This window comes from Crocuta crocuta, unplaced genomic scaffold, assembly GCF_008692635.1.
Source record: "Crocuta crocuta isolate KB4526 unplaced genomic scaffold, BGI_CrCroc_1.0 scaffold128, whole genome shotgun sequence".
In the NCBI taxonomy this organism is placed as follows: domain Eukaryota; kingdom Metazoa; phylum Chordata; class Mammalia; order Carnivora; family Hyaenidae; genus Crocuta; species Crocuta crocuta.
The window spans coordinates 4,558,712-4,584,689 of NW_027532232.1; the positions used below are offsets into that span (position 1 = coordinate 4,558,712).

Sequence of the window (25,978 nt, forward strand, 5' to 3'; positions counted from 1 at the left end):
CCAGGCCCATCCCCCCCCCCTTCCCCTCTCCCCCACCCCCATCAACCCCGGTTTGTTCTCAGTATTTAAGAGTCTCTTGGGGTTTGCCTCCCTCCCTCTCCTTAACTACTTTTTCCCCTTCCCCTCACCCATGGTTCTCTGTTAAGTTTCTCCTGTTCCACATAAGAGTGAAGACATATGGCATCTGTCTTTCTCTGCCTGACTTATTTCACTTATTAGCATAACACCCTCGAGTTCCATCCACATTGCTACAAATGGCTTTTCATTCTCTCTCATTGCCAAGTAGTATCCATTGTATATATAAACCACATCTTCATTCATCTGTTGATGGACATTTAGGCTCTTTCCATGATTTGGCTATTGTTGAAAGCACTGCTTTGAACATTGGGGTGCAGGTGCCCCTATACATCAGCACTCCTGTATCTCTTGGGTAAATTCCTAGCAGTGCTATTGCTGGGTCATAGGGGAGTTCTATTGTTAATTTTTTGAGGAACCTCCACACTGTTTTTCCAGAGGGGCTGTGTCTGTTTACATTCCCACCAACAGTGTAAGAGGGTGCCCATTTCTCCACATCTTCGCCAACATCTATAGTCTCCTGATTTGTTCATTTTAGCCACTCTGACCGGCATGAGGTGGTATCTCAGTGTGGTTTTGATCTGTGTTTCCCTGATGATGAGTGACACTGAACATCATTTCATATGTGTTTGGCCCTGCTTTCTTATCTTGCCATCTCTTCTTTCTTCCTTCAAAGTGACAAATTATCCAGAATCAAATTAGAGTTGTCTAAGGCTGTCTTAGTTTAGAAAAATGTTTGGAAAAAAAGATATTTTTAAAGGTGTAGCATATCTTTACTAGAAGTTCATGGCTATGGCATTGCATTTTCCCTCCTGCCTTAACTCTTGCATTAAAGCCTGAAGAGTCGAGGCAACAGAATTTGCACAGGGAAAATCGCCCCCGGCTTGCCTTTCTCCTAAAAAATGAGGCTCTTCCCCTCCAGCATCTTCTTGGACATCACAGTTTCTAATTCTAAAATCTTATTTTTATGCTAACATTACATGAGTATATATTGTTCATGAATAATTAAAACTACTTTTTCTCTTAGAATGAAATCTCACCATTTGCAGCAGCATGGATGGGGCTAGAGAGTATAATGCTAAGCAAAATAAGTCAGTCAGAGAAAGAATTTAGAAAACAAAACAAACGAACTAAGAGTCAAACCAAAAAACAGACTCTTAACATCAGGACAGGCTGATGGTTTCCAGAGGGGAGGGGGGCTGCGGCAGGGCTGAAATGGGTGAAGGAGAGGGAGAGTCCACTTAAGGACGATGAGCACTGATTACTGTATAGAACTGTTGGACACCTGAAACTAATAACACTGTTAACCACAGGGGAATTTAAAAAATTTTTAATAATAAATTAATTTTAAAAATAGTTTTCTCTTAAATATTGCCCATTTTTTGAGTGTGGTAGGAATATTATTTAGTGGAGTTCATTAAGTAAATTAAATTACATAATCTTTTCTGAAGTCTCACATAAACCTAGTCTTATCTGTGGTTAAATTTAGGAAAAATAAAACTGAAAGTATTTATGTTCAAGTGAGTTCCTCAGCAGTTTTTATTTGAGTATTGAATTATTATACATTTGAATTGTACTTTGAGTATTACCACTCTCAACAAACAGCTTAAAATCATGTATAAATTCTAACAGTTCTCATTTTTATAGTGGTTTTCCGGCATAAGTTCTGTGGGAAGTTTTAAAAACTTTCAAAAATGCATCAAAGACTTCCACACATGAGTACAAGTAAAATGGGAGATCTGAGTAATTCATGTGTAATAAACTACATCTATTTAAAGTGTACAGTTTGTTATGTTTCCAGTTGTATGCATCCCTGTAACATAAATCACCACAATTAAGATACAGAACTTAACTGAATTTTTATCATCTGTTAATTTACCAAGTAGTAGGAAACTGTGATTAATGGAATTATCTTCATTTGGGTCAAAAAATAAATTTGGGCCAGGCAACAGTGTTAGAGGCTGAATCCACTGACACCCTGTAAGCTGATACATATGGTCTCCTCAAATCCAGGTTTTCTTTATATCTGAATTATGAAAATGTGAGCTGATAAAACGTCTGTACCTTGAAACCTCTTGAAGTTGTTAACTCGGGTGTCTCTGATTTCATCATGATAGATTTTTACCCAGTTGTAATCTAGCAATATTGCTAAATGAGATAGAGGCTGATTCCTGTGACTTCAGTCGTAAGAAAGCATGGTAAAAGTGTAGACGTTTTATACGTCTCCTTTTTCTTTTCATCCAGCTTGCATTGGTGACTTGGAGAGATTGTCTGTTCAGGCCATTGAATAAACAGGTACGTGCTTGTGTGAGTGTGTGTGTGTGTGTGTGTGTGTGTGTGTGTGTGTTGTCCTGTTAAACCCCTTACAGATTTCATTTCTGAGGCACAGTCTCCTCACAGGTTTAGAATCCTCAAGGAGAACCTGTCACCTTTCATTGTGTGATGTACTCAGAGTCCAAGTAACATACGTGCTGTAGCCTGTAATCTACAGGTCTCTTCCCTTTATCCTTCCTAAAGGTAACAAATGCTGTTTTAAAACTGATTGAAAAGGAAAGAAACGGTGAGACCATCAACACAAGACTGATCAGTGGAGTTGTACAGTCGTACGGTAAACCATTTCCCTTTCCTCTACTCAGAATGTCCTTGTCAAATGACGGTTGTAACAGTGCTCTGACAAATTCATGTACAGATATTTTAGCAGCTGTAAAACTATTGTTTGCATGTACAGGGGCCCCCAAAACTCTCTTTAAGTGAATGTGATTCTGTTTGATTTTACCCATCATAAAAATTGTTTGATCTTTGTTTTTCATGAGAATTTTGAGGAGGTAGACATTTGAATTGTTTTCTGGTCTCCTGCTGAATTACTGGATATATAACATGATGGAGTGTCATTAATAGAATGGAAAGATGCCCAGAGATCTGTATCAGCTTGAAAAGTTGAGATTAAGCAACTGATGAACTAATGTAATGTTTGAAAAACTTAAGTGGCATTGTCTTTCTCTGAAAGTTTAAACTTCTGGGGAGGCAGGTGAAATCAGTGAAGGTGATTAAACCTCTAGTTATAAAATAAATAAGTCATGGGGTCAGGGGGGTCAGTGTGAGGTACAGCATAGGGAATGGAGGCAATAACACCGTAGTAACTGTTTAAGGTGACAGACGGTGGCTAGATTTCACTGTGGGGATCATTTTGTGATGTTCTCAAGTATCAAATCCCTGTGATGGCCTCCTGGAACTGATGGGCTACTGAATGTCAGCTATACTTCAGTTAGGAATCAACGTCATGTTGGGGCGCCTGGGTGGCTCAGTTGGTTAAGCGTCCAACTTCGTTTGGTTCAGGTCATGACCTCGCAGTTTGTGAGTTCGAGCCCCGCATCAGGCTCTGTACTGACGGCTCAGAGCCTGGAGCCTGCTTCTGGTTCTGTGTCTTCCTATGTCTGTGTTCCTCCCTCGCTCGCACTCTGTCTCTGTCTCAAAAATAAGCTTTAAGAAAAAAATTCGTGTTTATTATTTTTAAGCTTTTAGAAATAGAAGTTTTTTAAATGAACTCCATGATAACTTTGAAGCATGCTTGGCCATGGGTCAGAATTACTTCCTTTAATGTCTTTGTCTGTTTTTTCTTTCATTGAAATGGTGTACTTTAGTGCCAGTGAATAACAGGTTTACCTACTGCCCTGCCATTTTCCATTTACCTTTTAAACATAACTGAAGCTGAATGTTATACATGGGCATATTGTATAAAATGTAACAAAAACTAGGGTAATTGAAATATAGTTCCTATCTGTTTCTAGTGGAATTGGGGCTAAACGAAGACGATGCATTTGCCAAGGGCCCTACGCTGACAGTGTATAAAGAGTCCTTTGAATCTCAGTTTTTGGCTGACACGGAGAGATTTTATACCAGGGAGAGCACTGAATTCTTGCAGCAGAACCCAGTTACTGAGTATATGAAAAAGGTAAGCTTAAATAATGCGCATATGGTCGCCTTAAGCTAAAACGGTTATCGCCGCCCCAGTGGGTTATTCTCTTTCACGTGTGCAGCTCTTCCCACAGGTCGTTTCCTGGGCGGTGTCCCCTGCAGTGTCCGTAGCAGGGACAGATGCTCCTCCCAGCGTACCAGGGAGCTTTTAGAACTTCATCTGACCGTCGTGGCTCCGTGTGCTCTGCAGTGCTAACTGTCACGGCTGTGTGGCTTCTGTGTTTTGAACTGGCTCTCCTCGCACGGATAGCTGCATCTAATGGAAGCCGCAGTGTTAGGCCAATGAGAAGTTTTTAAAGAAAGAGCTATTGCTAGATTTGCAAACTTTGCGTTTCTCCGTCTGAGCTGTTCCCTAGCAGTCTCCCGCACAGCCTTCAGGGCGACAGCAGAGGAGATGGTTCTGAAACCACAGGATCCAAGACGGGTCGTGAACTGTATCTAAACCTTTTTCAGTACTAAGTGGTGTTCCAGCGAAGTTCTAGTGTAATCTGTTTGTTCTCTTCCTCGGGAATGCAGGTGTATCCTGGACTTGGCGAGGAGTTACAGAGCTGAGGAATCAGCACACCTGTTCTGTAGGGGGTCGGTGTGGTCTCAGGCAGCTGCCTGGCTCTGCTTCTGTGGGGAGAGCAGCCACGGCAACACGTAAACAAATGTGTGCGGCTGTGTTCCAGTAAAATCTGACCGGGACGCAGGATTTGGCCCAGAGGCTGTAGTTTGCTGACCCCTGACCGAGATGCACAGGATGTTTCCAGGGAGGCTGGGCTGCCTGTGCCCCATGTCTGCTCTGTCACTGCCCCTCACCGCACGTGCCGCGATCAGCGTGGGGACAGCAGCAGCACACCTCTCGGGGTGCACAGCCCCAGCCAGCTTGCCTGTGACCTGCTGGCTGCGTTCTCCCATAGCGCCTCGTGCTCGTGAGGAGGCTTTAGAAGTTTGTGGTTGAACGTCCTTGACAAACAAATTCCTGATGTCTCCAAACCTAACAGAAATGGAACTCTTCCCAAGTATTATCCTTGGAATGGTGATTGCCTTGTGTACATCTGGGGGTTAAATTAGCTTCCTTGTGTGCCAGCCTGGAGCCCAGCTCTTGCAGCATCAGTGGCCTGACGACGCACTTCTGTTTTCAGTCGCAGTGTTGCCTGTCATTTCAGTGTTTTAGTTTGGCAGTGTTGTTTTCATAAACACATCTTGTCTTGAACTCTCCTGCGTGTGGTGGTGCTTTGAAAAGTGAAGTCTTTTCTCAGGGTGCCCGTGTGCCAGAGCGGCGGTGATTCCTGTCACCTGCAGTGCCCACCCTTGGGGGTAGTACGCTGTGCAGGGGAGTCTGCTCTGTAGGCCAGACGCAGGAGCACCCCACCCCACCCCCATCTCGCCAGCAGGGAAGTCTCCTGTTGGATCAGGCCTGGAGCCACAGGCAGCACGCGGAGCAGAGATTACCAGTGCGAGCCCTGCCTTCGGCCAAGCAGCATGCTTCCTGCACCCTGGAGCTCTGAGAGGGGCTTCCTCTCTGGGGGTTACAGGGTGGGCCCAGGTCCAGCTGGATCTTAACCAAACTTGACTTTGATCACATTCTACAGGCGCATAACCTCGAGAATCCAGAAGCATAAAATGTGAACAGTTCTCTTACCTATAGCCTTGGGCTGCAAGTCTCATTTTAAATCCCTGGGGAGTTGACCTTAACCCTTCTGGTCCTCCGTTTCTTTCTCCCTTCCTCTCTTTCTCACTTTGGTTTATTTTTGAGAAAGAGAATCCCAAACGTATATGCAGGCTCTGACAGTGCAGAGCCTGGTATGAGGCTTGATCTCATGAACCGTGAGATCAAGACCTGAGCTGAAATTAAGAGTGGATGCTTAACCGACTGAGCCACCTAGGGGCCTCTGGTCCTCGGTTTCTTCATCTGTAAAATGAGGGTAGTAATTTTTAATTAGTTTATTTTTAAGATTTTATTATTATTAACATTCAGTTTTGAGAGACAGAGACAGAGCGTGAGTGGGGGAGGGGCAGAGAGAGAGGGAGACACAGAATCTGAAGCAGGCTCCAGGCTCTGAGCTGTCTGCACAGAGCTCGACATGGGGCTCAAACTCACAGACTGCAAGATCATGGCCTGAGATGAAGTTGGACGGTTAACCTACTGAGCCACCCAGGTGCCCCTGGTCCTCAGTTTCTTCATCTGTAAAATGGGGATAATAATTTTTCATTTGTTTTTAAATTTTTATTTTATTTTTTTTTTTAATTTATTTCTAGGAGAGAGAGAGAGAGACAGCGTGAGCAGGGGAGGGTCAGAGAGAGAGGGAGTCACAGACTGAAACAGGCTCTGAGCTGGCAGTCAGCACAGAGCCCGACGCGGGACTCGAACCCACAAACCGCGAGATCATGACCTAAGCAAAAGTCGGACGCTTAACCGACTAAGCCACCCAGACTCCCCTTAAAATTTTATTTTTAACTAATCTCTACAACCAACATGGGGCTCGAACTCACAACCCCAAGATCAAGAGTCACATGCTTCACCAACTGAGCCAGCCACATACCATGTAATAATTTTTATTTTGTAATATATACATTTGGTGCTTGGTGAATAGTAAACATGATATAAGCATTCATCATTCAGAACCTCCGATAGATGCCCAAGATTATGTAAAACCACAGGATAAAAGGTGGCACATTTTATTCAGTAACTTAAGGGGAAATTATATTTATATTAAAACAGTCTGTCAGGAAATAGTATACAAAACTCCTGAACAATATTGAAATAAAGCATGAACCTTTAAAAAATATTCTGCTTTTAGCTGCTCATTTGGGCTAGGTGTGCAAATTCCCTGAGGGGTCTATGTTCCCTTTTCTGTGGGTTTAGGGATATTTTAGTGGAAACATCGGAGAATCTTCAGTAGGGATGGCTTTGACCAATGAACGATCCAAAGCCACATTAGGGTTTTTAACACATCCTGCCGTCTCATGTGATTGAGACTAATGTGAGCTACAAAAGATTTGTTGACTATTCTCAGATACTGACGTCAGACATATTCACACACAAGCTTTAAAAAATAAAATATACAGGGGCGCCTGGGTGGCTTAGTCGGTTAAGTGTCCGACTTTCGCTTAGGTCATGATCTCGCGGTTCGTGGGTTCGAGCCCCACGTCGGGCTCTGTGCTGACTGCTAGCTCAGAGCCTGGGGCCTATTTCGGAGTCTGTGTCTCCCTCTCTCTCTGACCCTCCCCTGCTCACGCTGTCTCCGTCTCTGTCTCCTTGAAATAAATAAAAATATTTTTAAAAAAAAATATATATATATATACAGTATTTCATTAATCTGCTTTTTTGGAGGGGAGGTCTGCTTTCCCTTTTGTTTTTACTGCAAACCCACCCTAACAGAATTAACAAGGATAATCTTTAACTGCTTTATTTTATTTAGTCATTTTGAACTTGGTCCTGGGGGTGCCTGGGTGGCTTAGTCAGTTAAGCATCCTATTCTTGATTTCAGCTCAGGTCATGATCTCACGGTCCTGGGATCAAGCCCCAAATTGGGCTCACCACAGAGAGCAGAGCCTGCTTGGGCTTCTCTCTCTCTCTGCCCTTCCCTGACATGTGCTCTTGCACTCTCAAAATAAATAAGCTTAAAAAAAAAGAGTTGAAGCTATCACTGAGGCCCCTCTGTCCTCTCATGTTTTTTAATCACTCAGGTGCCAGTTTGTTCTCTCCTTCCTTCCGGGCCCCTGCGGGAGGGAGGGTCCTGTGGTGGAATGCTGCTGGTACCACAGTGCCCGCGGGGGAGAGCCACTTCCCCCCCGCAGAGACTGAGCCCACAGTCACCCCAGAGCCTTACCTTTCATCTGGAAAGGGGTAGAAGTTTGTTTTAGGAGAAAGCAGAGATTGACAGAGGAAGTTTCCACTGCCCAAGGGGATTATGTTTTCTCCTAGGAAACACGTATAACTTCAAACAGAAAGAGAAGTGCTTTTTGGTGTGTATGTCCTGTATTATTACATCACTTGCATTCCTGAGGTAACAGACTCAGTGAACATTAGATCTGAAGCTGTGTGTGCCTAACGTAGAACTTCTACATTAAAGCACAAAAGATCCTGTATGGTTTAAAATAACTTCATAATCAGAAAAGATGCATACAGTAACTATAGGCTTTTTGGAAAATACAAATAACATAAATCTGCAAGCTTGGGACACTAAGTATATATATATAAACAGATAGGAATAATTCCTATAGGTTTTTTGGTAACCTGTTCCCCCCCACACTAATATGTTACATTAATGTATTTTATAGTTATTTTACTGGATAATAGTATTCCATTAGCCAAATATGCTATGCTTTTGTTACCTCTTACCAGAAACTTTGGGTTTTTTAAATTTCATTTCTTCTTTTATAAATTGTTCTTTTCCTTTCACGTTTTTTTATTTGGATGAACTTAGTAATTTTACAGAGATCATTCTCTGTTAAGGACATTGACATTCTGATAAATACTACAGATAATTTCCAGATTTGTTGTTCACATTTGGCTATTTGGAATGTGTAATAAGGTTCTAACTTCTGTTGTTTAAATAATCATTTCATCGTTCATCATTCTTGACAGCATAAATCCAGCCTGCATATTTTGTTTCCTGGCTCTTGAGTATTTATTCTTCCAGTTGAATTTTTATAGATTTCTCCAAAATTATACCAAATCTAAAATCATTTTGGAAAGTGTGGCACTTTTATAATACAAAGTATAGTTTTTCTCTTTATTCAGATCACCTGATAAATCTGAGGTTATTGAAATTTCATCCTTGCTTTAATAATTTAGTGGTTCCTCAGAAACACATGTTTCTGGTGATACATTGTAAAATATACAGACTTCTGTTTACTTTGCTGCTCTGTTACAGTACATCTTTGTTTTCTTTTCTTTCTTAAAGGGAATTGTAAGAAATTGAGATGCATAAATAATCCAATAATTACAGAGGTATATACTCCATGGTTGGCCAGAGAAGGCCATGATGTTTTTCCTTAAAATTTGTTTAAAAGTCCAATTACTGATAACCATGTGGTCATTCCAGGGAATATATTCATGTGACTCTTGACTTCAGGTAGTTTTCAGTCAAAAATAGGGGTTCTGAACATGATATCCATATATAAGGGAGGGTCCATAGGTATCTCAGAGTATTGAATAGGGACACTCCTACCCCCAGAAGATGAGATATCACTTATCTGAAGGAAGGTAGTTGATGTAAACACATCTGAACTAACAATCTTGTGAAGTCATTTAAAAAGGAGCCAGAGGTGGAAGTCTGTTGCAGAGAAAACAGAGCATATCAGTGACCACTTAAATGTGGTTGGGATCCACCTAAAATCATAGGATCCCTTCCCTTAGTGAATTAGAGCTTGTGAGTTTAAATTGCTATTATTTGTGTAACAGTCCTTTAGAATGAATCCGGACGGTTCACCTGAATTAATCCCTGCAGGCAGAGGCCCGTCTGCTCGAGGAGCAGCGAAGAGTCCAGGTGTACCTTCATGAAAGCACACAGGACGAACTCGCAAGGAAGTGCGAGCAGGTGCTCATCGAGAAACACCTGGAGATTTTCCACACGGAGTTCCAGAATTTGTTGGATGCTGACAAAAATGAAGGTGAGCCACTCAGACTCCCTCCAGATAGCGGTTCTTAGGATCTGCAGTCTTGAAGTTGTTTGAAATTCTAGAGTTCCAGCTAACAGCATCACCAACAGCCATTTCTGAAGAGATTCATGTGTGAGTGAGTATGCGTGGTTGTGCACCAATTTCTGAGCTCTCCACAGTGTTTTGGGTAGGACTCTGGGAGAAGAACATCCTTTAATCAGTTGGTGTTCTTTGGAGGATGACTTGTCTCCTATACTTTAGCATTAAATGATGTTCCCCGTGACTTCTCCTTGACTATTTTTATCTGGAAAATTTTTCAAGATGCAAAGGCTCGTATTTTGTGAAAGTATTTCTCTTCCCCGTCAGGTTTTACTGGGATATACAAGGAGCTCAATAAAAGATTGATGTTTGGATTCAGAAGTTTTCTCTTTGGCCTTCATAAATTAACCATGGGCCATACATATATTAAACAAAGAATTTGGGGGCCCTTTTGTGACTCATTTGTTTGTATAGTTGAGATAGATACTCATAAATGCTCCTTAAATTTATTCATCTTTTGAAATCAATATTTGAGTGCCTGTTACGTATCTAGCATAAATAATATCTCAGTCTTGAGATTTGAGGAAGTATCAGATACAGCTTGTATCAGATAAAAAGATTTTTCTCTGGTGTTAGACGTTTCTCATAGTAAAGGGAAAAATAAACTTTAACAAGAGGAAAATATATTGTTACTTTCAGCTAAATATATGCATACTAAATACAAAATACTTGGTCATAATTAATATGATTCTGATTATTTTGAGCGAAAAACACCATTTTATCTGAAAGTGTCTGTCATCACAGTATACGTACGTACTTAGAGGAATGGATGTGCAAGCTTGTTACAGTGCATAAAACGTGGTACTTTCTTCTTTCAGATTTGGGGCGCATGTATAATCTCGTATCTAGAATCCAGGATGGCCTAGGAGAATTGAAAAAACTTCTAGAGACACATATCCACAATCAGGGTCTCGCAGCAATTGAAAAGTGCGGAGAAGCTGCTTTAAATGTAAGTACCGTTAACTGAAAGTCAGTCTGACTCCACCATTTCCACACACGAGCTGCAGGTTTGTGTCGTGCACCTCTGTTTACCAGTCCAGGTGGTCAGATTTTCACTAGAACGCTCGTAGGGAACCTTGTTTTAATGGGTTTTTGTTCGTTTGTTTTATTTTTGAGAGCGAGAGCACGAGCAGGGATAGGACAGAGGAGGGAGACACAGAATCCAAAGTAGACTCCAGGCCCTGAGCTGTCAGCACAGACCCAGACACAGGGCTCAAACCCACCAACCACGAGATCATGACCTGAGCCAAAGTCGGACGCTTACCCGACTGAGCCACCCAGGTGCCCCTGTCTTGGTGTTTTAAAGTAGAAAGTTGACAAACCTCTTTATTTAGTAAACTCCTCCTTAAACTCTTCTCAGGCACTTACTTTTTAGGCATTAAGGATGTCATTTCTTGATTTTTCCCCCCCTCTTCATTTCTTCTCACACTTACATTCCTTGCACTAGAGGAGAAAAGGTCTTCCATAGAATGAACAGGCCAAAGCCTCCTAGACATGTGGCTGTGGCAGCCACAGACCACGGCTGCAACTGTTCGGGACTTGGATCGGAGGACGACCCTCCAGTGGATGTTCACAGGGCTGTCTACCCTGGGTAGGCCTCGACATGTGTAGGATTTCTCAGGAACCTCCCCACCGCTGCCCCAGGAGGTTCATGGAACGTTCCTGCCAGCTGAGCTGTGGTCCAGGGCATAATTTTACATAGGGAGTACCTTGTATTTCTAAAATATGGATGGGTGAGTTGTCTTTGGGTTTTGGCCCTCTTGTGAACTTCAATTTTGATAGTGTTTGGGAAAATTAATGAAGAAAAGCTTCTAGAACATGGTTCTTATATCTGAATCAGAAGACTCTGATTCTATTCTTTATGTTAATTATTTTTGACAATACTGTCTTTAATACATTTTTTAAAATCTTCATTTCCCTGTTAACTTTGCAAGATTCCTTTTAAAGTTTATTTTATTTTGGGGCGCCTGGATGGCTCAGTTGGTTGAGCATCCAACTTCGGGTCAGGTCATGATCTCACGGTTCATGGGTTCAAGCCCCACGTCCGGCTCTGTGCTGACAGCCAGCTCAGAGCCTGGGGCCGGTTTCGGATTCTGTGTCTCCCTCTCTCTCTGACCCTCCCCTGCTCACGCTGTCTCTCTCTCTCTCTCTCAGAAAGAAACAAAACATTTTTAAAAATGTAAAGTTTATTTTATTTTGAGAGAGAGAGAACATGCATGCACATGTGAGCAAAGGAGGAGCAGAAATAGGGGGAGAGAGAATCCCAAGCAGCCTTCTGTTGTCAGCACAGAGGCCAACGTGGGGCTTGATCCCACAAACCGTGAGATCATGACCTGAGCTGAAATCAAGAGTCGGATGCTTCACCAGCTGAGCCACCCAGGTGCCCCTGCAAGGTTCCTTTTAATGATGGGGCTGCTGCCTCCATTTTAACACATCCATGAATTATTAAAAGGATGTATGTAAAACCCTTTCCTTTAGGTTGAAAAAATAATTAATTTCACACTTGCAAGACGTAAGGGAAGTGGCTTAGTAGTGGGCGTTGTGAAGGAGACCTCTGCGCGTCAGGAGGAGCCTCAGCGTGATGTTCCAGCATCAGGACATAGGGTGTTGGTGCTGTGGAGCCACTGTCCCCACAGCATGACTGAGTCACGTCCCAGCCCCACTTGCGGGACCTTACTGTGGACGTGGTTGTCCACGCCTGTCAGTTGTTGTTGTTATGTGATGATGATGATGATGACGACGATGACAATGACTGCCTCATAGGGTTTTTGCGGACACGTAATGCTTATAAAGTGCTTATTAAATCTTGGTACGTAAGTGTTAAGTGCTCAGCAGTGATGACAGTTTTATTCAACTCATTCAAAAATCATCCTTACATCTTGATGACCTTATTTCCAAACTGAATGTTCCCTTTTAAAAGGCCTGAAACCCATACCCACATGTACTGTGATTCAGGAGCAGCCCACTTGAAGAAGGCCTCTTTTCAGCGATGTACAGGGTTTCCACCGTGGTTCATTCAGAACTCATTTGAGCCTCATGAGTAGCAGAGCCAAGTAAATGAGTTCTTTTCCTTGAAATGAGTTAAGTGGGGAGTCTTATTTTGTCAGATGTGGGTTGGGATAGCAGCTGCGTGAAGCAGAGTTGGCTTTCTGATGTGAACCATTGTGGATCGTGTCTGACGTCTGTGCTGCGGGAGGGCTGCAGCGGTCCGTGATCCGGAGGAACGCGGCAGACTGTGCTCATGGGGATGCTGGGGTGTCCCTCGTGGGGTGCATCCTCTCCAAAGTGAGGTCCTTTCAGGAGAAATAATCGCACTGCAATTCTAAGTACTGTTGTTTTTCTTTTTGATATGATGACCTGCCTAATTGACTTGGTAAGTGAATCTTGGAATCTGGCATTTACTTTTTCCTTTTTTTAAAATTTTTTTTTAATTTTAATGTTTTATTTATTTTTGAGAGACAGATTGACAACGTGAGCAGGGGAGGGTCATAGAGAGAGGGAGACACAGAATCTGAAGCAGGCTTCAGGCTCTGGGCTGGCTCTCAGCACGGAGCCCAAACCCACGAACTGCGAGACCATGACCTGAGCCGAAGTCAGACGCTTAACCAACTGAACCACCCAGGCGCCCCATGGCGTTTACTTTTTCATGACCAGTTAAAGCAAAAGTATAGTTTCTAAGTCAAATTGTTTCTTCATATGTGGAACCTTCATCTGTCAGCAATAAACAGCACAAATAAGCCATTCTTACCAGCAGTTATATTTTACTGAAAATTAAACCTTTTAGTTTTTTAAGTTTATGTATTTTGAGAGCGAGCACATGCGCTCGCCCTCACATAAGCCCAGGAGGAGCAGAGACAGAGAGAAAGAATCCCAAGCAGGCTCTACACTGTCACTGCAGAGCCCAACATGGGGCTCAAACCCACAAACCCTGAGATTGTGACCTGAACCAAAATCAAGAGTTAGCTGCCTTCAGAGAAGAGTACCAGCCTACCAAAAAAAAAAAAGTCAGACACTTAACCGACTGAGCCACCCAGGCGCCCCATAAATTAAACTTTTAAATAATCCTTTTATTACTTGAATGTAAGCCAGTAATTCGCATGAATTTAAAAAACAAAACAAGGTTTTCCCCCATGGAGAATAATCTATATAGCTTGATAAATTTAGGGCATCTGCTTTAACTTTCAGAAGTCAGACATTTCTTTTTTTAAGTACATTATTGATCATGAGATAACATGTTAATAATTATAATTATTTCTATAGGAAGGAACTATTTTTATATTGAACTCATGAAACTGGTTTTCCAAGTTCTTGTGAAGAAAATTGTTTTTTGAGATAGCAAATATGTTCTCTGTTTTCTGCAAGAGTTTTTCCTGAATTTCCATTTTATTCTTCTATTTCTTTTTTTTTTTTCCATGTTTTTTATTTCTAGGAGAGAGAGAGAGACAGCGTGAGCAGGGGAGGGTCAGAGAGAGAGAGTCACAGACTCTGAAACAGGCTCCAGGTTCTGAGCTGCCAGTCAGCACAGAGCCCGACGCGGGGCTCGAACCCACGAACCGCGAGATCATGACCTGAGCGAAAGTTGAACGCTTAACCAACTAAGCCACCCGGGCGCCCCTATTCTTCTATTTCTTAAGTTTCAGTTGACTCATAATTTTGCAGTGCCATCTAAGTGGTGCCTGAATTTCCAGAACCTTCCCCAGACTGCTGCCTTTATGCACCAATGATGGGAAAGCCCACAAAGCTTGAAGAAGCTCACGAAAGAGCAGGTGTACCCATTGCTTAACTCAGCACATAGTAGGTGCTCAAATACCTATTGTAAGAAAGAATACAGCTGCTTAAAATAAATAATTTTAGGGATGCCCAGGTGGCTCAGTCGGTTGAGCGTCTTTTCTCTGCCTTCCCCCCTCTACCCGTCTCCCCAACTTGTACTCTCTCTAAAATTAAATTTTAAAAAAGATAACTTAAGGTAGGTATTTTTATCATGAATGTGGTAAATGTAAACGATACTGTAAACCAAACTATGGTGGTTTTCCAAAGCCCACTGATGCTCGAGGAAAAGCAGCAGAGGAGAGATTGTTTGCATTAGTTCAAAAAAAAAAAAAAAAGCTATTATACATAATTTTAAGTGGGATGTAATTACTTTTTTTTACAGTTTTTAAAGTTTGAAGATTCTTGCCTACTGAGTTGAATCATAGTATATGAAAATCATTTACAGTGGCCATATTAAATGCCCTACAAGGCACTGCTTAAATTATTTTTTTTTAATGTTTATTTTTGAGAGACGGAGCCAGAGCACGAGTAGGGGAGGGGCAGAGAGAAAGAGGGAGACACAGAATCCCAAGCAGGCTCCAGGCTCTGAGCTGTCAGCACGGAGCCCGACGCGGAGCTTGAACTCACAGACTGCTAGATCATGACCTGAGCTGAAGTCAGATACTTAACCGACTCAACCACCCAGGCGCCTCTTAAATGACTTTTTAAGGACTAAAAATTCCTATGCTTCCATTTATACGAAACAAAACAGGTCAAGCTTCTGGAGAGAAATTTACTTTGGACTTCTGGGGGACTTCTGCTTTAACTGGCCCTGAAGAAGTATTGATTAGAAAATTAGATTTACTACCAATTAGTTTGGCTTAGACTGGAATTAACACCCGGGCCAGTGTGCCGTTGGGCCGGCGGTCTGGGTCAGGGAGCTTCAGACCGAGGGGGGCCGAAGCAGAGGAGTGAGGGCCCGTCACACCACCTTTGCGCGGGGAAGAGCGCTCTCCGGCTGCGGCGTGCTCGCGACTGAGGACACTGCCAAGTCACCGACACGCTCGCTGATTCGCGGGTGACCGCAGCGAGATGCGCGAGCGAACCGCGTTGGGCACCACCAGGACTTGGGGAACCTTGTACGCAGAAAATATCCAAGGATGGGACTTAAAACTGGTGTAGAGCACAGCAGAGAACCACCTAAACCGTTTGTAAGTAGACGAGCTTGTTTTATAGGCGAGTTTCCCGCGCGTGGCTTCTGGACTGAAACTGCACGGTCAGAGTTAGCAGCTGGGCGTGGCAGTCACACTCTTCGAGTCGGAATTTGAACGTCAAATGTGCTACTGCGTAGATGGGCCAAAGCACTGCGTGTGTGCTCAGACGCTGGCAGTGTAGCGACCAGAAAAGTAGTCCGTGTGGAAATCTAGAGGACGGCCGGGCCTGTCCACTTAGGTCTTGGGGGGGAGTGTCTGGAAAGCACAGCGCCCACGCTCGGCTGTGTGCTGAAGTCCCTGTCTTCACTCCTTCGTCCAGCATTCGTGGCATTCCTGTGATGGGGCTGGCCGCAGGAATCCCGGACTGAAGTGTGTCACCTTTGTCACCTCCTCCAGCCCCCGTGGCTCCATCTGCCAGGTGACCGTATTGCACATTCATTTTTACACTCACATTCCCCCTCCCCCCCGTGTGGGACGTGCCGCTTTGCTCACGACAGCACGTGTGACCTAGAATGGTGTGGTTTTCTGCTGAACCTCCGCGTCCTCTCACCCAGTAGGGCCGCCCGCCCACCCAGCCGCCCTGTCCTCGGTGATGAGTCCGGAGAGCGTGGACGCGGCCCCTCCCCTTCCTGCGGGTGCTTTCCCTCCAGGCTGCTCTGGCCCCGCCCCCTTGTCCCTCATACTGCCTGCGGTCGTCCGGCTCCCCTTTCCTGTTCATCCCTCAAGACGCTGCCCTTCGCCCTTCAGAAGCCTCATCCGTGCACTGACCACGTCACTCCACGTTCATCGTTTTTGTTTTAAACAAAGCAAAATAGGGGCGCCTGGGTGGCTTAGTCGGTTAAGCGTCCGACTTTCGCTTAGGTCATGATCTCGCGGTTCGTGGGTTCGAGCCCCACGTCGGGCTCTGTGCTGACAGCTCAGAGCCTGGAGCCTGTTGCAGTCTGTGTCTCCCTCTCTCTCTGACCCTCCCCTGCTCACGCTGTCTCTCTCTCTCTCTCCCCCCTAGAAATAAATAAAAATTAAAAAAAAAAAAGCAAAATATACCCTCTTCTCTATGATAATGTATTGAGCCTACAATATTTTGTTAAATAAAACCCTCCTCTTACTTACCCCGATCTCTTCGCTGCCAAATCACTGCTCTCTCCACTGGTGACACGCCCTCCCTGCTTTCTGCTCGCTCCGTCCTGCTTCCGATCCCCGCGCAGATGCTCTTTTCTTAATTCTCCGCTGGCTCGTCTAGCCCTAAGCCCTGCCCCCCACCCTATACTTTTTTGACATTTATAAAACTCTCCTGTGATACTGTATATTGTATGTCACTTCTGTTTCCTGTCACTCCGCCGTCGATTGTAAATCCCTTGAGGTTATAGCCGGCACCTGGTTATAGTTTTTCCTCTGTAGGTTTAGTGCTAGCGTCCCGTGTGACAGATACTCCTTGATGGTGGTGATGATGATAAGGATGGTCAGCAGGACGAGCCATCTGCCACGTGGCCAAAATGTCCTTTCCATTTTTTTAAGTTTTTTAATGTTTGTTTTTTACAGAGAGAGAGACTGAGCTCTAGTGGGGGAGGGGCAGAGAGAGAAGGGGACAGAGGATCCGAAGCAGGCTCTGTGCTGACAGCGAGATGTGGAGCTGGAACTCCCGAACCCTGAGAGCATGACCTGAGCCCCAGTCAGACGCCCAGGCGCCCCAGCTCCCCATTTTTATCCTGTTACTCTTTATCTTCATCATGTCCTTGTCAGCACCCGGATGCTCGCCATTCTCTGATCATGCCTTGCTCTCTTCTCTGCTTAGACACATTCTTTTTTGTTTTCTACGCGTTAAACACCTGTTTATGTTTCAAAATCCAGCTCAAATCTCATTCCGTCCACAAGCCTTTTCCATCATCCCTTTGAAATAATAGCATGTTGGACTATTCATATTCACACTGCTCCTGTTTTTGATCTCTGTGTAATGTCTTCTGTAGGAATGGCTTTATCCATCTTCATTTGTTCACAACTGAGCACAGTGCCTTGTACAGAATCGGGTCTCTGTATACAGTACTTAGGTTTAATTGTACTCCTTGTTGTTCCCAGCAGGATTCAAGGCTGCTTACACAATATGTAAAAGGCAAAGGGATATAAGAGAGAGAAGTAAAATAAGGAGAGGAAACACAGTGAAGCTAAGTGTTAACACAGCAGAGTCTAGTATTCTTGTTAAAGATGGGTCACAAACGTGCCTCCAGCTCTGTGCAGGCAGTCAGAGCGCTGACTGGTAAAGGCAGTGAACACTATGAAGGACAATCAGCTCCTAGGTTCACAGCAATCGTAAAGAATAAGCCTGTAACTCAGAAGAACAAATGTATTGGCATTCAGAACTGAGAATACTTTCCCCAGTGGCCCATCCTAAAGAAAACACCAGTAATGTGGGCAGTCATCAACATTACACGTACAAGTAAACTTGATACCAAATCTTGGGATGGCTTTACAGTTTCCTTCAACAGAAGCTTATCGTGAAATAGCAAAACAGAGTTTAGGAAGAGAGTCCATGTGGACTTGTAAGTGCTTGCTAATGAATGCTTAACGATGTAGTTGGTTCTCCGTTGGATTTTTAATTAGCACACGATCTCCCAGTAATCTGGGTGCTATTGTACATCCCTACAAAGAGGGCTTCATACATGAACATCAGTCAGGCTGGAAGAGAATATTTCATTACTGTCTGTCTTCAGGGCAGAAACAGCAATAGATAAGTACAAAGCCGTCTTTGAAACCATATCTTGATTTAGTAGCCTCATTCTAACTGGGACTGAAGTGTAATCTAGCAGGAGTGGGCTTGTACATACTTTGATGTCCAGCGGGGCCCTTGGTCTAATAGTGGGGGTGTTGGGCTGCCGAGATGGACTAGGGAGCAAAGTCGTGAAAGTGCATTTGCAGCTCAGAGAGAAATGTGTACTTAAAACCAGAGGAGGTGTTTTCAGGAGCTGCCTGGGGCTCTGGCTCCAGGAATGATCAGCTTTATAAAAGGGAACACTTGAAATGGAGGAATATATAGGCAGAAATACAGCCAGGGAGCTCTGACAGTGTATTTTTCTGTGTAAGACTAAGGGGGGATGGATCGAGGCCCTTATCAGAATTACTGTGTGTGGGGTGAGAAGTCGAGTTAGAAATAATTACAGGAACCCAGTTGTTTATATCAGCTTGCACCAGAAGCAGCGGGGTAACACAGCACAGGGTGCTTCTGGCAAGTTTGGGTTTCATTCACACATCCCAGACTCCTTTTCTCTTCTGGACCAAAATGTTTAAATAACTTGGTTCTGACTCAGCCATTCTGTAGATGCTGGGAATAGAAGAAAATCACCCACACAGTGATCATATTGGCCAGGGAACCTTATATTTGGAGTCTCGCCTGCTTCATTTGGTCAGAGGGGATGGGATGCACATCCCTAAAATCTTACATAGGAGGAGGGCACGGTCAGAAGATCCTGGGCTGTCACAGCTGCCTGCTGTCCCTCAAAGCCAAGCAATGGAGTATTGAGACTGACTTTACTAGTCTTTTTTATGTTAATTAGGTTTGAAATTTGTCCATAATAAAACATTTTTTAAAAAGCAAAAGGAAAAAAATGTACCAATTTTGATGTCATCAATGTAGGAAAGGAGGAAGAGGGGGGATCAAGGAGGTGTTTAGGACAGAGGGAAGTGGTTCTATACATAATTCAAACCAACAAATTTAATTACAGAAAAGAAGCGATATATGCTGATAATGGAAGTTGGTTCAGAAAGCTTATGGTGGAATTTGTGAATCTGTTTTCTGTCTTGACAGGAGATGAAGAGAATTATCCATTTTCTTTAACAGGAAAAATAAGTGTTCATTTTCAGTTTGGGATAAGCAGGTTCTGAGAAGTCTCCCTGTTTGATTTTTATATCCAGGCTACACCTTTCCTTTGAGCTGTGGGCAAGGCTGTCATCTTTTCCCAAGCAAACCAGCTACGGAAGCCTCTCGCTACCCAAATCTGAGTTTATATCCCACATCAAACTACATTTCGGTTTAATCTTTGCTGTGTATTTTTAAGTCCTGATGGCCCTCGCTTGGCGTCAGAGCAGTTCAAGACCACCCTTGAGCTTCTCTTACCAGCGGCCCTTTGTGGAGATGAGCAGCCCCCCCCTTACCTCCTAGATGCACCGCATCTGTTTCTGAATGAATGTAATCACTTTCTGCAACGGCATTCTTTCTCCGAGAGGAGTCGTCCCTTTTCCTGGCAAGTCCCACTTCGTCCCACTTTCAAAATTTACTGTTTTCACCTCTCCTTGCTCTGTGCCTGAAGGTAGTCAGCTTGGGGCCTCGGTGCCCACCAGGGGTACCGAAGGGCTGCATACGGGGCCTCCAGCCTGTGCTCAGATCCAGGGGAGGAACCAGGGGCGCAGTGCTGAAAATCCCCCCTAGTTTTGTAACTGGAATCAAAGCCATGATTACAAGATCAATATATACGATTGAAGCAAAAAGTAGCGGGTGGACAGAAGTTACGGTGATGAGAGCACGGCGCACTGGGTAAATTGGTAGGGTTTTGTCTTGGTGTTTTCAGCTTTAAACCACGCTTAGAACAACTGGTGATTTCTGCTTATCGGAAGAGGTTAGACGATGGAGCAGAAAAAACCCAGTAAGAAAATGCGAGACTATCCCATCGCTGGATGGTGTGAGGCACCTCTGTTGTCTCGTGTTTCGGGGTTTGTCTATTATTTACTGCAAAACTCAGCCTTACTCCCTGAGTGCACGGAGACTCCTAGAGGAGGGAACACCTCAGACACAGGAGGAAGGGGGAAAGCCAGTCTGGGGTTAAAGCTGCCCCGCCCACAGGTGGTGGTCACAGCGGATAATCTGTGTGCCCACAGACTCTTCCTTGCTCTTCTCTGTAGTTGGTGGTTTGTGATTGTTCCTTTCCTGAAACTTTGGCTTCTCTGCATTGGGTGTGGAGATGATGTTCTCCAAGGACCAAGTGCTAATGCATAGGGGGAAGAATTACTCTGCCTCCAAATAATTGCATGGTGTGGTTTTATTCACGGAGACTTCATTTCTTTTCCTTCTTGAAGAATAATGAGCTCAAGGTGAGGGTGTAGACACAGTGTCTAGCAGGGCCCCACACACCCTGGTTGGTGGTGATGACTGACCATTCTCAGAGGCTCTCGGAAAGCTCCTGGAATGGACCTTAGTCTTAGCCAAGCTGGAAGGGAGATGTGCGTGCCGGGCAGAGCTCGCTCTGGGGGAGAGCATGTTTCTGGGCTGGCTCACAGCTGCTGCCGGCTTGGAGAGCACCGACTCACATACCTGAAACGGGGAAGGTGGCCCCTTGAGCCTGTCACAACCCAGTGTACCTCTTCTGGCCACGTTTGAATGTTAGGATCACAGGGGATCCTGCGAAGTCTGCCCTGACAGAGACCATCTGTCTGTGAGGTGACGCCCCCAGACCTCCTCGCTGCTGTGCTGCGCTGCTCGCGGTGAGATGGGGTGAGGTGACGTGGAAATGAGGCTACGTGGGTTTCTTTCTGTGAAATTGGTCCTTAGAAGAATTTCCTCAGTGGATATGTATGGGATGAAAGGTAGTATCCAGTCCGGATTATCCTCGTTTCTGATTCAGCTGTTTAGGGAGAGTTGGTGAATGCCACTGCGCTCCGTGCTTATAAGCAAGGTGGGCATGGCCCTGGCGGGCTCGGTGGAGCTCACGCCCGGCAGGGGAGGCTGCCTGTAGCAACGACTCACAAGTATGATTGGCATGCCGGGGGGCCGGGGCAGGGGGGGCTCGGGTGCTGTGTGGTAATGGGAGGCCTGCACTGTCCTGCACGTTCCCAGAGCTTCCCTGAGATAGTCTTTAAGACCAGAGGGAGAGTTGAAGTGAACGAATAAGTGGCAGGGGGGAGGGGGTCCTAGACAGAACAAAGCGAGTATAAACATGACCCATTCTGACAACCCACAGTTCTGGTCCGACTTGAGAAGAAGGGAAGGTGGCCCAGGGTAGTGAGAAGGGTAGGCACTGGCTAGCCAGGCCAGGAGGCCTTGAACGCCATATTAATGATACCACCTTAGTCCTAAGGGCAAGAAGAAACCAGGTCTGGGTTGCAACAAACATGAAATGGATACCATCAGATTTTTATTTTTTAAACAATCTATACTGTGTGGAAACTGGCTTAAAAGGAAGAAGAGTGTGAGTGTGCGGCGAGGTGTGTTTGGGTGGGCAGGCTGGGGCTGGGGAGAAGGAGGAATAAGGCACTTAGACTCTGAGGGATCAGAGTTTGTGCTCCGACATTGCTGATGCAGGACGGTGGTTCATAGAGTATATTTTACTATGCTTTGTGATTTTGCAGAGATATGAATTGGTTTACAAATAGAACACTGAAAGAGAGGAAATGGAAAGAGAGAGATCTGGAAGAGAGGCAGGTTCAGGGAGGGGACCCGGGCAGCTCTACCATACAGAGTCTGGGAACCCCGTGAAACCGCCAAGGGCGGGTAGTAAGTTTCCTAAAGAACATGCATTTGTTTGAGCCACTCTGTCCTCTGTCCTCACCTCTGTTGCTCTTGAACCCTGCGATCTAGGGGGTCCTCCAAAGCACCTCCGTGCTCTGTTGCTCCCGCGCGTGTCTGTCTGCAGACTTCCAGGGTGGTTGCTTCGTACTTTTCCCTCCATGGGCTCCTGTCAGACCCTCACTTCTCACCTGCGCCACTCCTGGCTGGGTCTCCTGTCGTAGAAAGAATCTTGGGATCGGAGTCCGAGAACTCCCGTGTCCTTGGGGAAGCCATGTCTAATGTGCCTTTCCATGGGGGGAGTTGCTTCCTGGCGTTTCGTGGGACATTTATGTTCCAAATTCTGAATCTGAGAAAAATTGTTAAAGAACTGTTGGAAACGGAGAAAAGCATAATCCCCTGCAGGCACGATGGGCCACATAGACACTCCTGGTTCACAAGAGTCCACGGAAGGCAAGGGTGGGGGGCGCTTACAGAGTCCGAGGTTAAGGCGTCTCTGGGAACGGCGGTGACTGCCCCTGCTGGAGACGCGGCGGTCTCTGTGGGCGATGCCGGGTTACACGTGTGTGTGCCCCCCCTTGGCTGCTGAGGGCACCGTTCCTACAGATAAAGTCCTTGTTAGTATGTTTATATAATATGCTTCATGTAAATCCTCTTGAGTGATGTTCCAAGAAACAGCGCAAGTCGGAAGCAAAGTAAGTGCTTACGTTGGCAGTTTTGACATGTGATTCTTTATAATGCTGTTGACCTTAACCTTGAATATTACCTTATTCAAATACTACCTAACGACACTTACTGGTATTCTCCTGTGCTTGAGCTGTAGGCTCAAGTTCTTTTTAAATACTTTTAACAGAAGACGTGCAAAGGAAAAACACGTGCACACTGTGAGATCATTTGACATGAAATCAGAAAGGAATCTAAAACCTAAATGAGCGAGAAGCAATATCCGTTTCGTGGCAAACCCAAGACTAAGTCAGGCAGACGCTATTTTCATTGTTAAAAGAAGATATGAGTGGGGCACCTGGGTGGCTACTCGGTTAAGCGTCCGACTTCAGCTCAGGTCATGATCTCACGGTTCGTGGGTTCAAGCCCCACGTCGGGCTCTGTGCTGACAGCTAGCTCAGAGCCTGGAGACTGTTTCAGATTCTGTGTCTCCCTCTCTCTCTGACCCTCCTCTGCTCACACTGTCTCTCTCTCTCAGAAATAAATAAAAACAAAAAAAAATTTAAAAAAATTACTTGAAAAAAAAAAAATAAAAAAAAATAAAAGAAGATATGAGTTAATACGAAGTAAGGTGTTTGCCGATTGGAAGATTCCTATGGAGGCAGCTGTGGATTAAGACTATCAGTGCAAAATGGGAGGCATTTTTCTACATCTGCAATAGTTGTCATGAAAGAAACAAGATTATCTGACAGGGCAGTTAATGCTGTGTTGTAACATTTAAAGGTAGATAATTTTTAGATCTTACATATATGTGATAATTTCCAATATTTTAGACAATTTTTATTTGGCAGTTATTTCCTGTTCCCCTTTAACATTTTCTCTTACTAGATATATCAGGTAGAGGCCACTTTACATGTTAAAAGTATAGCCTCATCACGGTGTATTCATAACAATAAGAAACTGAATTTTTATTATATTTTTTTTAACAGAGGACCTGTGAAATTCTAGTCAGATCCTATCTCATAAAAATGATTTGATCTCATTGCTCATTCTTTTTTTTTTTTTTTTTTTTTTAAAGAGTATTACAAGATGGGGGCTCCTGGGTGGCTCAGTCGGTTGAGCGTCCAGTTTCAGCTCAGATCATGATCTCACAGTCCCTGAGTCTGAGCCCCACATCAGGCTTGCTGCTCTCAGCCTGTCAGTGCAGAGCCTGCTTTGGATCCTCTGTGCCCTTCTCTCAGCCCCTCCCCCACTTGCTCTCTGCTCAAAATAAATTTTAAAGGTATTACAAGATGCAGAATAATTAAACTTGGGGAATTCTAGTTTCTCATTTCTGAATCCTGAGAACTAATATGTGTCAGAAATTTGCAAACACCTGCAGCCCTTTAAGCCCCGCACCCTGGGGCCTCCCGGCATGTCCGTGTGCCGCATACCCCTGGAGCCGTCTGTCCACGCCACCCCTGCTCTGTCTGGTCCCGGTCCGGAAGTCATGCTGCCTGGGGTCAGGCTTTACTGCCACCCCTAAAGCCATGGCCAGATGCCCAACTGACATCGTTTTCTCACCTGTCAAGTGGGAGTGCAGACGCACAGACCTCACACTGGGGCTTTGACAGTCCCCTCGTGGGACTCCGCAACGCTGGCCTGCGGTGAGGCCCCAGCATCAGCCATTCTGTGGTTCTCACTGAGGCTGGTCTCCTCTGTGTCCCCGCCCTTCTCATCCTCCCTGTTCCTCCCCCTCCTCCCTGGCTTCCCCCTCCTCTCTGTCTCCCCACACCCCCACCCCCAGCTTCCCCGGCCTCCTTGTCTGCCTTGTGTGTCGTTCCCAGAGCCTGTCTGTGGCTCATCGTTCCATTGCATTGCTGTTACTTGTTTCTTTGTCCAGAACTCCCAGGTGCCCGCCCCACTGAGTACCCCCGTCCCCTGCCTGTCTCCTGGGCCCTGGCCTGTCCCGTCCCATGAGGTTGGTGGCATGTGCGAGGCAGTCCTTCTCTGCCGCATCTGATCCTCACGCCCTTGCCCACAGTTTCTCCAGCCTTAATCCTATGCTGTTCTCACATCTCCCGCCCAGCCAAGTACAGGATCACAGGCTGACTACTGAGCTGACTGGCTGATGGGTTTGCCCGGCAAAGTCCAGAATTTGAATTTTTAATAACAGCAAAAATGGGCTGAGCAAACAATCACTTTGAAAACTTTTGTTTTCTGTGATCCTTTGAATTTTCAAATAATTTGAGAAATCACTTTTATACAAAGCTTGAAATCAGTATTTAATTTCAAACATGGAGAATGTATATTTTCTTTCCTTATGTGCCTATAAACAAAATGCCTTCTGTGTTTTGATGATGGAACCAGAACTCACTTGATCTTTGTTGACATCTTTGAAGAAATTTCTAAACCTTACGGAATATTTTATAGTAACCTGTTAATATACCACTTAATCCCCAGTAACCAGCTTTTGTTTCTGTTTCCCCCACTCAAGGACCCCAAAATGTATGTACAGACCGTGTTGGATGTTCACAAAAAATACAATGCCCTGGTGATGTCGGCGTTCAATAACGACGCTGGTTTTGTGGCCGCGCTGGACAAGGTGGGTCTGTCATCGGGAGGCTCTCCTGTGACGTAGGTGGCCAGGGCGTGGCCTCTGACCGTGTTTTGTGTCCTCCACAGGCCTGTGGTCGCTTCATCAACAACAATGCAGTTACCAAAATGGCCCAGTCGTCCAGTAAATCCCCCGAGTTGCTGGCCCGATACTGCGACTCCTTGTTGAAGAAAAGGTATTAAGTGACATTGTGTTTTATTCTTAGTAAACCTATTTAAAGTCTCAGCTTATACATGAGGAATTAAACTTTATATTACATTTCACTTACATTATGTTGCAATTTACATACCTGTTGAGAATATACTTTAAACCATTCATCTTCCTTGTCTCTTTAAAAGATACTTCAAGTCTATATTCTAGGCCCAGTTCATTTTTCTTAAGGTCACTGTTGGGTTGACTTTGAGAACGGCAGGCAGCACGGCCCCTTTAGCTGAATAAGGTTCCACGGGTGGGCCATGCGGTGGTCAGCAGGGTGGAAGGGACGCAGAAAGGAAGCGTCTGTCCCGTGGCCCCCCCCACCCCTCCCTT

The 25,978-nt window shown here is 44.8% G+C and overlaps 1 protein-coding gene across 1 annotated transcript in view; it reads left to right on the forward strand.

Moving 5' to 3' along the window:
* The window catches only part of CUL1 (cullin 1), a 107,532-nt gene that overhangs the window by 68,212 nt on the left and 13,342 nt on the right, over positions 1-25,978 (forward strand). Inside the window, exons 5-11 of the mRNA XM_077778028.1 lie at positions 2,320-2,370; positions 2,593-2,683; positions 3,864-4,027; positions 9,492-9,654; positions 10,560-10,690; positions 25,331-25,438; positions 25,519-25,625. Coding sequence (XP_077634154.1) covers positions 2,320-2,370; positions 2,593-2,683; positions 3,864-4,027; positions 9,492-9,654; positions 10,560-10,690; positions 25,331-25,438; positions 25,519-25,625 — 815 coding nt within the window. The remainder of the gene's footprint in view (positions 1-2,319; positions 2,371-2,592; positions 2,684-3,863; positions 4,028-9,491; positions 9,655-10,559; positions 10,691-25,330; positions 25,439-25,518; positions 25,626-25,978) is intronic.